Source organism: Thalassophryne amazonica, chromosome 18 (genome assembly GCF_902500255.1).
Source record: "Thalassophryne amazonica chromosome 18, fThaAma1.1, whole genome shotgun sequence".
NCBI classification, from domain to species: Eukaryota; Metazoa; Chordata; class Actinopteri; order Batrachoidiformes; family Batrachoididae; genus Thalassophryne; species Thalassophryne amazonica.
Window position 1 is genome coordinate 60513787 of NC_047120.1, and position 12865 is coordinate 60526651.

At 43.0% G+C, this 12865-nt stretch overlaps 1 protein-coding gene across 1 annotated transcript in view; it reads left to right on the forward strand.

Annotated features, from left to right (window-relative positions):
- The first annotated feature begins 5819 nt into the window (after positions 1-5819).
- Positions 5820-12865, forward strand: part of asah2 (N-acylsphingosine amidohydrolase 2) — a 29722-nt gene continuing 22676 nt past the window's right edge. The window contains exons 1-8 of the mRNA XM_034194732.1: positions 5820-5994; positions 7016-7123; positions 7600-7676; positions 9487-9630; positions 9752-9928; positions 10009-10136; positions 11256-11333; positions 11806-11926. Coding sequence (XP_034050623.1) covers positions 7021-7123; positions 7600-7676; positions 9487-9630; positions 9752-9928; positions 10009-10136; positions 11256-11333; positions 11806-11926 — 828 coding nt within the window. The 5' untranslated portion in view covers positions 5820-5994; positions 7016-7020. The remainder of the gene's footprint in view (positions 5995-7015; positions 7124-7599; positions 7677-9486; positions 9631-9751; positions 9929-10008; positions 10137-11255; positions 11334-11805; positions 11927-12865) is intronic.

Below are 12865 nucleotides of genomic sequence, written 5' to 3' on the forward strand. Positions count from 1 at the left end.
GGAGTGAGTACAGGACGGGCGTAATATGCTCATGTCAAAGTGTCAAAAGACGAGCAGCGGCATTCTGCACCAACTGGAGACGTGCAAGAGACGACTGATTAATGCCCAAATAAAGTGCATTACAATAATCAAGTCTGGAGCTGATGAAAGCATGAATGGCCGTCTCAAGATCACGTCTACTGAGAAAGTGCTTTATTTTAGCCAAAAGGCGAAGTTGGAAAAAACTAGCTTTGACAACAGAATTTATCTGTTGATCGAACCTCAAACAGCTGTCAAATATCACTCCCAAATTCTTGACAGCTGGTTTTACATAGTTAGCCAAAGCACCAAAATTTGGTGTTACCACATTTGGTATGCCAGAGCGCTCAAACACCATGATCTCAGTTTTACCATCATTCAGGTAAAGGAAGTTTTGGGACAGCCACTGCTTTACATCACAAATACAATTAAATAATGATGACAAAGCATCACTCCCATTAGTCCTCACAGGCAGATAGATTTGCAGATCATCTGCATAACAATGAAAGGACAGGTTGTGCTGGGTTATAATTGACCCCAATGGCAGAATGTACAAAGAAAATAGAATCGGCCCAAGGACAGATCCCTGCAGCACTCCACAGCACAGAGGAGCAGTTGATGAGGAAAGGTCCCCAATCATGACAGAAAAGCTCCTTTCAGCCAAATATGATCTAAACCACTTAAGTGCAGTACCATGAATGCCAATAAAATGTTCCAACCGGGAAACAAGTACTGTGTGATCCATAGTATCAAAGGCTGCTGTGAGGTCCAACAGAACCAGCACAGCAGGATTCCCTGCATCCACCGACAGAGTAATATCATTATGAACTTTTAAAAGTGCTGACTCAGTGCTGTGTCGCGATCTAAACCCAGACTGGAATTTTTCAAGGATGAGATTGTCTTCTAAAAATGATTGTAACTGTAAAAAGACAACCTTTTCTAAAACCTTAGATAGAAATGGCAGATGAGAGACAGGTCTAAAATTGGATAAAACTGATGAGTCCAGGTGAGGTTTTTTAAGAAGAGGTCGAACTACAGCATGTTTAAAAGCAGCTGCAACAGACCCTGATCTAAGACAAGCATTGATAAAAGTTAGGAGACCCGCCCCAACAGTATTAAAAACCTCCTTCAGCACCTTAGCTGGAACAACATCAAAAGGACAACTTGTAGATTTTATGTGTTTTACAACATCAATCAATCAATCAATCAATTTTATTTATATAGCGCCAAATCACAACAAACAGTTGCCCCAAGGCGCTTTATATTGTAAGGCAAGGCCATACAATAATTACGTAAAAACCCCAACGGTCAAAACGACCCCCTGTGAGCAAGCACTTGGAGACAGTGGGAAGGAAAAACTCCCTTTTAACAGGAAGAAACCTCCAGCAGAACCAGGCCCCTGAGCCTGGTTCTGCTGGAGGCACAACAGCAGGCTCAACATCAGCGAGAGATGCAAAAGAAATGGGCTCAAACTGTTCGAGCATAGCAGAATGTGCACGAGGAGCAGACAACTCAACATTACAGCTCTGATCAGCGTTCTGTCTGACTGATGAAACCTTATCAATAAAAAACTGAAGAAACTCCTCACAGGTTGTGGTTGTAGCGTCCATCCAACACCGAGGTGGTTTTGTGCCGCGCCATGAGCGGCACGGTGGCGCGTCCCTCCGCTTCTTTTTCCATGAAAGAAACTCCTGTAACAGTGGAATGTGCCGAAAAAGTGCTGATGTCCACATCTTCTGCCTTTTTGTGAAAGTCAGACGAGGTCCCGGATCAACAAAGCTTTCACGTTGGAAATGATCTGGTTGTTCCAGCGGGGTGTCAGCCTGTCGATGGGGGCTGGCAGCGCGCCGCGCTCTCATGAGTTGTGGGCAGTCCTTAAAGCGGCAGTAACACTCCATAATCTGTTTAATCCCCATAAAATCGTCCCTGAAAGCCATATTAATTTTTCGAACGGTGTCCACCTGGAGGTCTCTCACAGTTTCTGGAAAAAAATTGATGGAGCAAAGCTTCAAATCCTTCAGACATTTATTCGCAATAAAAATCCGCCGAGAGGGGTGGACCACACCTCACTCAAAGCCTGCTCACAGGTGAATGACGCAACCGACAGGCGTGAAAAAACTCACGCATGCGCACGAGGGTTCAAGCTTGTCTGACGCAATCACACGTGATTCAAATCCATATGGTTTTTTAAAAAAATAATAAGGTTGGATACTTTTCTAATAGACCTCGTATATATACACTCAACAAAAATATAAACGCAACACTTTTGGTTTTGCTCCCATTTTGTATGAGATGAACTCAAAGATCTAAAACTTTTTCCACATACACAATATCACCATTTCCCTCAAATATTGTTCACAAACCAGTCTAAATCTGTGATAGTGAGCACTTCTCCTTTGCTGAAATAATCCATCCCATGAGGACGATGAGCATGCAGATGAGCTTCCCTGAGACGATTTCTGACAGTTTGTGCAGAAATTCTTTGGTTATGCAAACCGATTGTTTCAGCAGCTGTCCGAGTGGCTGGTCTCAGACGATCTTGGAGGTGAACATGCTGGATGTGGAGGTCCTGGGCTGGTGTGGTTACACGTGGTCTGCGGTTGGTTGGATGTACTGCCAAATTCTCTGAAATGCCTTTGGAGACGGCTTATGGTAGAGACATGAACATTCAATACACGAGCAACAGCTCTGGTTGACATTCCTGCTGTCAGCATGCCAACTGCACGCTCCCTCAAATCTTGCGACATCTGTGGCATTGTGCTGTGTGATAAAACTGCACCTTTGAGAGTGGCCTTTTATTGTGGACAGTCTAAGGCACACCTGTGCACTAATCATGGTTTCTAATCAGCATCTTGATATGGCACACCTGTGAGGTGGGATGGATTATCTCAGCAAAGGAGAAGTGGTCACTATCACAGATTTAGACTGGTTTGTGAACAATATTTGAGGGAAATGGTGATATTGTGTATGTAGAAAAAGTTTTAGATCTTTGAGTTCATCTCATACAAAATGGGAGCAAAACCAAAAGTGTTGCATTTATATTTTTGTTGAGTGTGTGTAATTTTATATATATATATATATATATATATATATATATATATATATATATATATATATATATATATATATATATATATATATATATATATATATATATATATATATATATATAATTACTTTCCACATCTGTTAAAACCACAGCTTCTATTAATTCATTCTGTTTCTAAACACATTAAAATCATTCATTTATATATGAAGCAAGGTTTTTTTTCATTCACGAAAATTAAAAGTTGGTGGATATTTGTGTTTCTCTCTCAGATCTCTTCATTTCGTGACGTCAGACCTGAACATCACTCCCACATCAACCAACCAGCACAACCAGTTTAAGCTGTGTTGCCACTTTATCTTTTGTCTTTCATGTTTTCTGTCCTCGTGTGTACCACAAACGTCTCCTCACTGCTACACATTTACTTTCTTTGGTCTTAATAAAACTTTTTTTTTTTTAATGGAGTTACTCTTTAAGACCATTTGTGTTTGTACATGATTTGCTCAGCTGCCGGCTCATTCACCAAGACATCCTGAAGGAAAAAGAAACATTTACACAATTTTTGTTTGTTTTGGTTACAGGAAAAACAGTCATTCATTCATTTTCTATAATAACTTAATATGTACATGTCGCAGACATGAAGCAATGAAGCTCTTCAGCATCTCACCATGCTATTTAGGTCCTTCAGACTTTTTTTCAGTTAATGTTTCTGGGAAGCATTAGCATGGCTAAAAACCTTCAGCTTCTGGAGAGCTTCCCCAGACCCCCAACTACAGCCCTCTTAACCTCCTTGCCACTTTAAGTATTTTGCTTTATTAGCCTCTCACCTGCCTGGAAAGTCATCACCATCTCACTTAGGTCCTTCAGACTTTATTTTCAGTCAGTGCTTCTGGGGAGCATTAGCATGGCTAAACCCTTCATCTTATGGGGGACTTTGCCTCTCAGACCCCCAACTACAGCCCTCTTAGCCCACTCGCCATTTTAAGCATTTTTCTTTATTTGCTTCTGACATGCCTCAAACATCCTCACCATGTCATTTAGGTCCTTCAGACTTTATCAGTAAATGGTTCTGGGGAGCATTAGCATGGTTAAAAACTTTCATGTAATTTACACACTTAATGTGCTAAATGTGCTGTCAAGTTGCGCGCTGCCTCACTTTAGGGTTCCCAGATTCAGTGTTGACTCAACATTTAACATTTCCTGTTTCAGTGTTGACTGCACTGAATTTCTGCAAGATCTCCTCTATTCGTGTGAGATCTCCTCTTTGTCTTTTTTCTTTAAATGAGACAAACAATAAGTTACTCAAAAAAAAAAAAAAACTTACAGAGATGACACATACCACAGCAAAAACTGAAAAACAGGTTAATCTCCTGTACTGTTGGTCCAGGAAGTGTTCAAAATTTGACATTTATGGTTTCAGTGCTGACTGAAAATTTGGCATTTCCGGTTCAGTGTTGACTTTCCACTGAATTCCCGCGTGATCTCCTCTATTTGTGCAAGATCTCCTCTTTCTCTTTTTAAAATTTAATTGAGACAAACAAAAGGTTACACAAAAACCTTACAGAGGATAAACATACCAGCACAAAACAACATAATGAAAATCAGGTTAATATCCTCTGCTGTCGCTCCAGGAAGTGTTCAACATGTGACATTTCTTGTTTCACTGTAGACTTGAAATTTGGCACTTCCTATTTCAGTGTCAACTTGCCACTGAAATCACGCGAGATCCCATGAGATCTCCTATATTGTCAATCTAGGAAGTGCTGATCCAGGAAATGTTCAATGTTTGACATTTCCTGTTTCAATGTGGACTCAAAATTTAGCACTTCCTGTTTGGGACTCCCTGTATCATGAGCCAACCTTGCACCGCTTGTGTGTCTCTTTGCTCATATTCAGGATCACAGGAGGCTGGAGCCTATCCTAGCAGTATTTGGGCTAGAGGTGGGGTTTACCGTGGACAGTGTCTGCAGTCTGTCGCAGGACCACACAGACACAAACACAAGCATGCTCTCACTCACACCTACTACAGACCAGTTAAATCTACAGCTTGTAGACCGCAGATATTATTCCCAAATGCATCCAGGCACTCATTCTAGGACATGTCCTGGTAATCCCGGACCAAATTTGAAGTGCGTACCTGTTCCTCTCCCAGTTTTTTGTGTCTGGAAAAACTCCACAGGCAGTCATAGAAGAGAGTGATGCAGAAAGATCCGAGAGCGATCAGCAAACATCTGACAGTGATCCTAAATCATCCAACAGCGATCCTTAAAATGTCGGAGAATGATTGCCAACTGTCTGGGGAAATCCTAAAATGTCTGAAGGTGCTCACCAAATATCTTTGGGGACTCCTAAACCCTCTTAGGGCAATCACAAAGTGTCTAAGGGTGATTGCCAAACACCTGCGAAGGACTGGGGGCCTGTCCAGGGTGTACTGTGTCTCTCGCCCTAAAACCACTGAGATAGGCTCCAGCTCCCTGTGACCCTTAATTGTAATAAATGGGTATTGTAAAATAATGAATGGATGAACAGTTACCAGATGTCTCAGGGAATTTCTAAACCATCTGAGGGTGATTGCCAAACATCCAGGGGCAATCCTAAAATGGCCAAGGGCAACTGCCAAATATCTGAAGGAAGTGATGGATGTGATCAATGGATGTGCTTGCTCCAGCTCGCTGTGTATTTCCGCTGGTGACACTTTGATATCTACAGTCATTAATTTTTTTGCACCAACAGGCCATGGCCGTGAAAAGTCATGTCGCTGCCTTTATACCGTGGCTCTTGTTCTGTGTATCACCTGTGATCTGAAACCATGATCAGCGTGATGCATTGACCTTTGGAGCATCAACCTTTAAACCGTCTCAGCAATTTTTATCAGTTCCAGTTCAGTGTGGGTCACTGACGTTTCACCAGCAGAGCTCCAACAACTGAAGGTGAGTACAATCTCTGTCTTTCTGTCTGTAATCGAATTAAATAAATTAAGTCAAAAGCAGGTTTGTTCCCACTGCACTATTTGAAGCAGTATTCATCACTTAGTTATTGACTGATTAAAGTTACAAATGCCATTAATTGTAAGGGAAAACTGATCCGGTCCCAGGTCTGATCCCTGAGGTTCCCCAAAAGCATCTCAACAATGATTTGCTACAAAATGCTTCAACATGATGGAAGTGAAAAATAAAACTTCATTTTTAAAACATGAGTGGGTTTTTTTGTTTGTTTGTTTGACCATAGATGCTTCAGAAAAGAATCTTAACGAGCTGTCACTGGTGACTCGTGATTTAGATGGAACACATGGGGTCTACGGGGTTCCTCTGCTGTTGGCTGTGGTTGGTTAGGCTGCATGTTGCAGGTTGCAGTGACACATTCTGACACTCTCACATGTTTAATTGTGTGAACCTTTTTGGTTCCAAGAAGCAGACTAATTGCATCATCAGATGAAGTCCAGCTCACTAAATCAACTTTAATCTGTCCAAACTTGTTTCTGCCATTTCGATGTGAGAAGTCGGCAACATGTGCCCTCCCTCCCCCATGGCATAATGAAATGGGTGTGTCTAATTTTGTGGGCCGGGCTCATTTTTAGTGTGTGGTGACTTGTTGTGGTTGTGGTGCAGCTGTTGGCTTTTGCCCAGTTTGATCATTTTCCAACATTATGTATAATTTTTTATCTTGGGTTGAGCAGCACAACTGAAACATCAACTGCCTTCACAGCAACGTGATTAGACTCATGCAGAATTTAACTTGATACCAGGAACTGAGTTACTGCTATAACTTTTCTGGTTTTTAAAAAGAAAATACTCTTCGTGGAAGATGTGAAAGAATCAAACTGTGTCTAAATTGTCAACAATAAGTTGATGTTGAGGAATGTTTAGCTTTGACTAAAAATAAACTACATTCCCAACCTTTTACTGGCTGCTTCATCTGAACGCATCTTTGATGTCCCTCTTGTGGTGACAGGCGGCATGGCAGGAAGGAAGTCGCTGTGTTGCACGTTTGCCGTCGTGCTCGTCGTAATGGTCGTGGCTGCAATAGCTGTCACGCTGATATTATTAATATTAAATGCAGGTAAACACACACACACACACACACACACACACCTTCCTACTCACCTGTCTTTGTGAGGACTTGCTGACATCATACTGTATGTTCCTGACAGAGGTGGGACAAAGTCACCATCAAGTCACTCTCAAGTCATGAACCACCAAGTCCCAAGTCAAGTCTCAAGTCATTATGACCACCAATTGTTTGCAAGCTGACTTGAGACTTGGCTTGGGACTTGCTGATTGTTGACTTCAGAAGGACTTGACGGTGACTTTGTCCCACGTCTGGTTCCTGAGGCCCAAACCGTCACTTCATCTGGAACCCAAATACCGACCGAAACCGTCCTTCACTCTCAGTCTGACATAGAAAACCATTTTATTAAATGTCAATCTTTGCTCAGCCTCTCGCCTGGTGTAGCTGAGCTCAGCCTACAGCTAGAAACAAACAAACGGCAGCAAACAGCTCCAGAATCAGCAGGATATTGTTTTATATCCAATCAGATCTGGAGCAGAAACACGCGTATCTGATCGGCGTGGGCCGAGCCGACTGCACCGGTCCCCCAGCAGACGTCCCACTGGTTGGTGTCCACACACACACACAATCTTTTCTTTGACAGAAGATTCTGTTTCTTAGACCCGGAGCCGACCTCTGCTCCAAAGATTTTATGTTTTAAAAAAGCTACAAACAACAAACAAACTCAAAACGGGTCTGAAAAATCACATCATTGGTGGAGATGGTGAATATATTAAATTAACAAACACTGATGTTACTGTTGACATTATGCGACGGGTGTGTATATATATATTTGTATGTGTATGCATGTGTGTCTATTTGTGTATGTATTTATGTGTGTATGCATGTATGTGTGTGCATGCATACATGTATGTGTGTTTATATATATATATATATATATATATATATATATATATATGTATATATGTGTGTATATATATACACACATATATACATATATATATACTAATACATATATATATGTGTGTGTGTGTATATATATATATATATATATATATATATATATATATATATATATATATATATAGCAGGGATGGTGGCCAAGTGGTTAATGCGCTTGGTTTCAGTTCGGAAGGTTCTGGGTTCAAATCCCACCCCTGCCACATTTCTCCATGTAATGTGGAGTTGCGTCAGGAAGGGCATCCGGCGTAAAACCTAGATCCACCTTGGATATGCTGTGGCGACCCCGAGTGCAAACAATGTATATATATATATATGTATATATATATATAATATATATATATGTATATATATATATATATATATATATATATATGTATATGTGTGTGTGTGTGTGTGTGTGTGTGTGTGTGTGTGTGTTATGTATGTATTTGTGTGTGTGTATATGCATGTATGTGTGTGTATTTGTGTGTGTGTGTGTATTTATGTGTTTGTATACATGTGTGTGTATGCATGTGTGTGTATACGCGGTCTGTCCATAAAGTATCGTACCTTTTTATTTTTTTTTTTAACTATATGGATTTGATTCATGTGTTTTCACATCAGACAAGCTTGAACCCTCGTGCGCATGCGTGAGTTTTTCCACGCCTGTCGGTGACGTCATTCGCCTGTGAGCACGCCTTGTGGATGGAGTGGTCCATCAATGGCGCTCGGCGCGCCGCGCTCCGAGCCGCGACGACAGGCACGAACCACCGGATTATTTCTAAACGGATGGCTGTGTGGAGCTGGCACCGTTGTGTGCACTTTCTTTGGTTATCACAAGAGCTGGACATCAACCATTTTCCGGCAGATTTCACTTTTAACAAGAGATTTTGTCGTGGAAAGCCGCGCGGAGGCTTTGTGCTTCACGACCGATTCGCTGTTCGAGCGAGACAAAGAACGCCTCCGTTTCGGCGTGTCAGAGGACAAGTTGGGACATGCCTATCTCGGCTTTCAATGCTTACCAGTCGAGTGATTATAAGAGAAATTGTGGAGAGCTGGGCATGTCTGAACCATTGTGGGCCGTCCTTAAAGCTGTACTAACAGACCTTATTCTCTGTGAAGCCCGTAAAATTTTCACCGAAAGCCAGATAAATTTTTGGAATGGATTCCAGGTGCCAGTCTCTACAGCTTCTGAAAAAATTCTGATGGAAAAAAACCCCCAAATCATTCCGCCATTTCCTGACAATGAAAATCCGACGACGGGGCAGGACCACTCCTTCCACAAGGTGTGGTCACAGGCGAATGACGTCACCGACAGGCGTGGAAAAACTCACGCATGCGCACCAGGGTTCAAGCATGTCTGACGTGAAAACATATGAATCAAATACATATAGTTTAAAAAAAAAAAGGTACGATACTTTATGGACAGACCTCGTATGTGTATATTTTTGAGTGTGTGTATGTGTGTGTAGATGGGTTACGCGAACCCTCAGCAGTTGGCTGCAGGGATCCACACTCGCCTGTTCAGCCGAGCTTTCATTGTGGACGACGGGACACGGAGAGTCGTGTTTGTCACCGCAGACGTGGGGATGATTTCTCAGAGAGTGCGACTGGAGGTGAAGAAGCCTTTCTGTTCTTTACTACACTGAAAGTCCCACAGTCACGTAGTACTTGGAAAACAGGAGAAGAAGAGTGTGTACCAGAACCTGAGGGACTCTGTTGTGTGTTCTGTTGCAGGTTCTGCAGGCACTGCAGCAGAAGTATGGGAACTTGTACCGCCGGGATAATGTAGTTCTGAGTGGGACTCACACGCACTCGGGCCCTGGAGGTTATTTCCAGTACACCCTGTTCATGATCAGCACCAAAGGTTACATCAAGTCGGCCATCAGGCCTGTCGTGGACGGCATCCTGCAGGTTGGTGTTCACACCACAGCTCCCTCTGCTGCTCACACAATGTATGACCATTTCAATGCAACAAAAATTTTGTTCTTCAGAGTATAGACATAGCCCATCACAACATGAGACCAGGTCGGATCTTCATGAACCGAGGGGTTCTGAATGACAGCAGCCTGAACAGAAGTCCTCAGTCCTACCTCAACAACCCTGAGGATGAGCGAGACAGGTACAGTGACAGACAGGCAGTGAGACTGAGACAAACAGATGATGAGACTGAGACAGACACTGAGATATACAGTTAGAGACAGACAGACGGTGAGACTGAGACAGACAGATGGTGGGACTGAGACAGACAGACAGACGGTGAGACTGAGACAAACAGATGGTGAGACTGAGACATACAGAGAGAGACAGACAGACGGTGAGACTGAGACAGACAGATGGTGAGACTGAGACATACAGAGAGAGACAGACAGACGGTGAGACTGAGACAGACAGACGGTGAGACTGAGACAGACACTGAGATATACAGTGAGAGACAGACAGACGGTGAGACTGAGACAGACAGATGGTGAGACTGAGACAAACAGATGGTGAGACTGAGACAGACACTGAGATATACAGTGAGAGACAGACAGACGGTGAGACTGAGACAGACAGATGGTGGGACTGAGACAGACGGTGAGACTGAGACAAACAGATGGTGAGACTGAGACAGACAGAGAGAGACAGACAGACGGTGAGGTGGACAGACAGATGGTGAGACTGAGACAGACAGAGAGAGACAGACAGACGGTGAGATGGACAGACAGATGGTGAGACTGAGACAAACAGAGAGAGACAGACAGACGGTGAGACGGACAGACAGATGATGAGACTGAGACAGACAGAGAGAGACAGACAGACGGTGAGACTGGGACAGACAGATGGTGAGACTGAGACAGACACTGAGATATACAGTGAGAGACAGACAGACGGTGAGACGGACAGACAGATGGTGAGACTGAGACAGACAGACGGTGAGACTGGGACAGACAGATGGTGAGACTGAGACAGACAGAGAGAGACAGACAGACGGTGAGACTGGGACAGACAGATGGTGAGACTGAGACAGACAGAGAGAGACAGACAGACGGTGAGACGGACAGACAGATGGTGAGACTGAGACAGACAGTGAGATATACAGTGAGAGACAGACAGGGAGACTGAGACAGACAGTGTGAGACTCACACAGACGGACAGTGACAGAGGGAGTGAGACAGAGTTTAGTTTTGTGTGTCTTTGCCCTCTTGCCCTTTGTTCTTTGTGATACCCGATTAATAGGTTTTTTTATTGATCTGATCAGGTTCGGGTCAAACACAGACAAGCAGGTGTTGGTGCTGAAGTTCACTGACATGGACGGAGACGGGATCGGCATGCTCAGGTAAACACTCACCTGTCCCATTAACGTCAACAAGAAATGAATTCAGTTTAAAGAGATTGTGAGAAAAAAAATCTAAAGTTATTACTTTTATTTTGTAAAATCACCATTTTATGTTTGTAAATGGACTGCTGCATTTTTTTTTCAGAGAAAAACTTTTTTTTTATAAAAATTAAATTATGTCTCTGTTGATTTTTGAAATAGTATTTTGTATTTCCCACAACTTTAGAATTTAGCTGTTATTAAAAACTTTACTTTCTTTCTTAGATGAGCAAAAGTGATGGAATTTATGTTTCTGAAGCATTCAGGTGTTTTTTAAATTGTAGCTGTAATTCCACCAGCAATAAATGTCAAATCTCAATAAATGTTCATATCTTGCTGAGATATGAACATTTATTGTTTTTATCAGTTGCTGTTAAGAAAAATCAGATAGAATGGTTATAGCCTGTCTGTGTGACTCCGCCCCTCCTGCCAGCTGGTTTGCCATCCATGCCGTCAGTATGAACTACTCCAATCGGATGGTGAGCAGCGACAACATGGGCTACGCATCCTACCTTCTGGAACAAGATAAGAACTTTGACGCTCTACCTGGACAGGTGAAAGCTGCTAATGGCTGCATAGTTACCTCTGATGGCCAGCAGGGGGCATTTATCAGCCTGTGGGTGTTTGTGGGGATTAACTTCCTATCTGAGCAAATCTCCAGAAGGTTAGCTGTTGATTTTTTTGGGGTTAGAATAAGGACACTTTGAGGATTAAGATGTTACTTTAGGCCTTCACTTAGTTAGCTTTATTTTGATGTAATGGATGCGTCCTTGGCCAGGTGAAACGCAGGTGTGTCCTTGGCCAGGTAAAATACAGGGGTGTTGTTGTCTAGGTAAAATACGGGTGTGCCCTTTGCCAGGTGAAATGTGGGCATGTCCTTGTTCATATGAAATGTGGGTGTGTCCCTGGCTAGGAGAAATGTGGGCATGTCCTTGTCTAGGTGAAACGCCGATGTGTCCTTGGCCGGGTGAAATGTCAGTATGTCCTTGGCCAGGTAAAATGTGGGCGTGTCCTTGTCTAGGTGAAACGCAGATGTGTCCTTGGCTAGGTGAAATGTGGACATGTCCTTGGCCAGGTGAAATATGGGTGTGTCCTTGTTCAGATGAAATGCAGGTGTGTCCCTGTCTTGGTGAAATGTGGGCATGTCCTTGTCTAGGTGAAACACAGTGGTGTCCTTGGCCAGGTGAAATGTGAGTGTGTCCTTGGCCAGGTGAAATGCGGGTGTGTCCTTGGCCAGGTGATATGCGGGTGTGTCCTTGTTCAGATGAAATGTCACTGTGTCCTTGGCCAGGTAAAACGTGGGTGTGTCCTTGGCCAGGTGAAATGTGAGTTTGTCCTTGGCCAGGTGAAATATGGGTGTGTCCTTGTTCAGATGAAATGCAGGTGTGTCCCTGTCTTGGTGAAATGTGGGCATGTCCTTGTCTAGGTGAAACACAGTGGTGTCCTTGGCCAGGTGAAATGTGAGTGTGTCCTTGTTCATATGAAATGTGGGT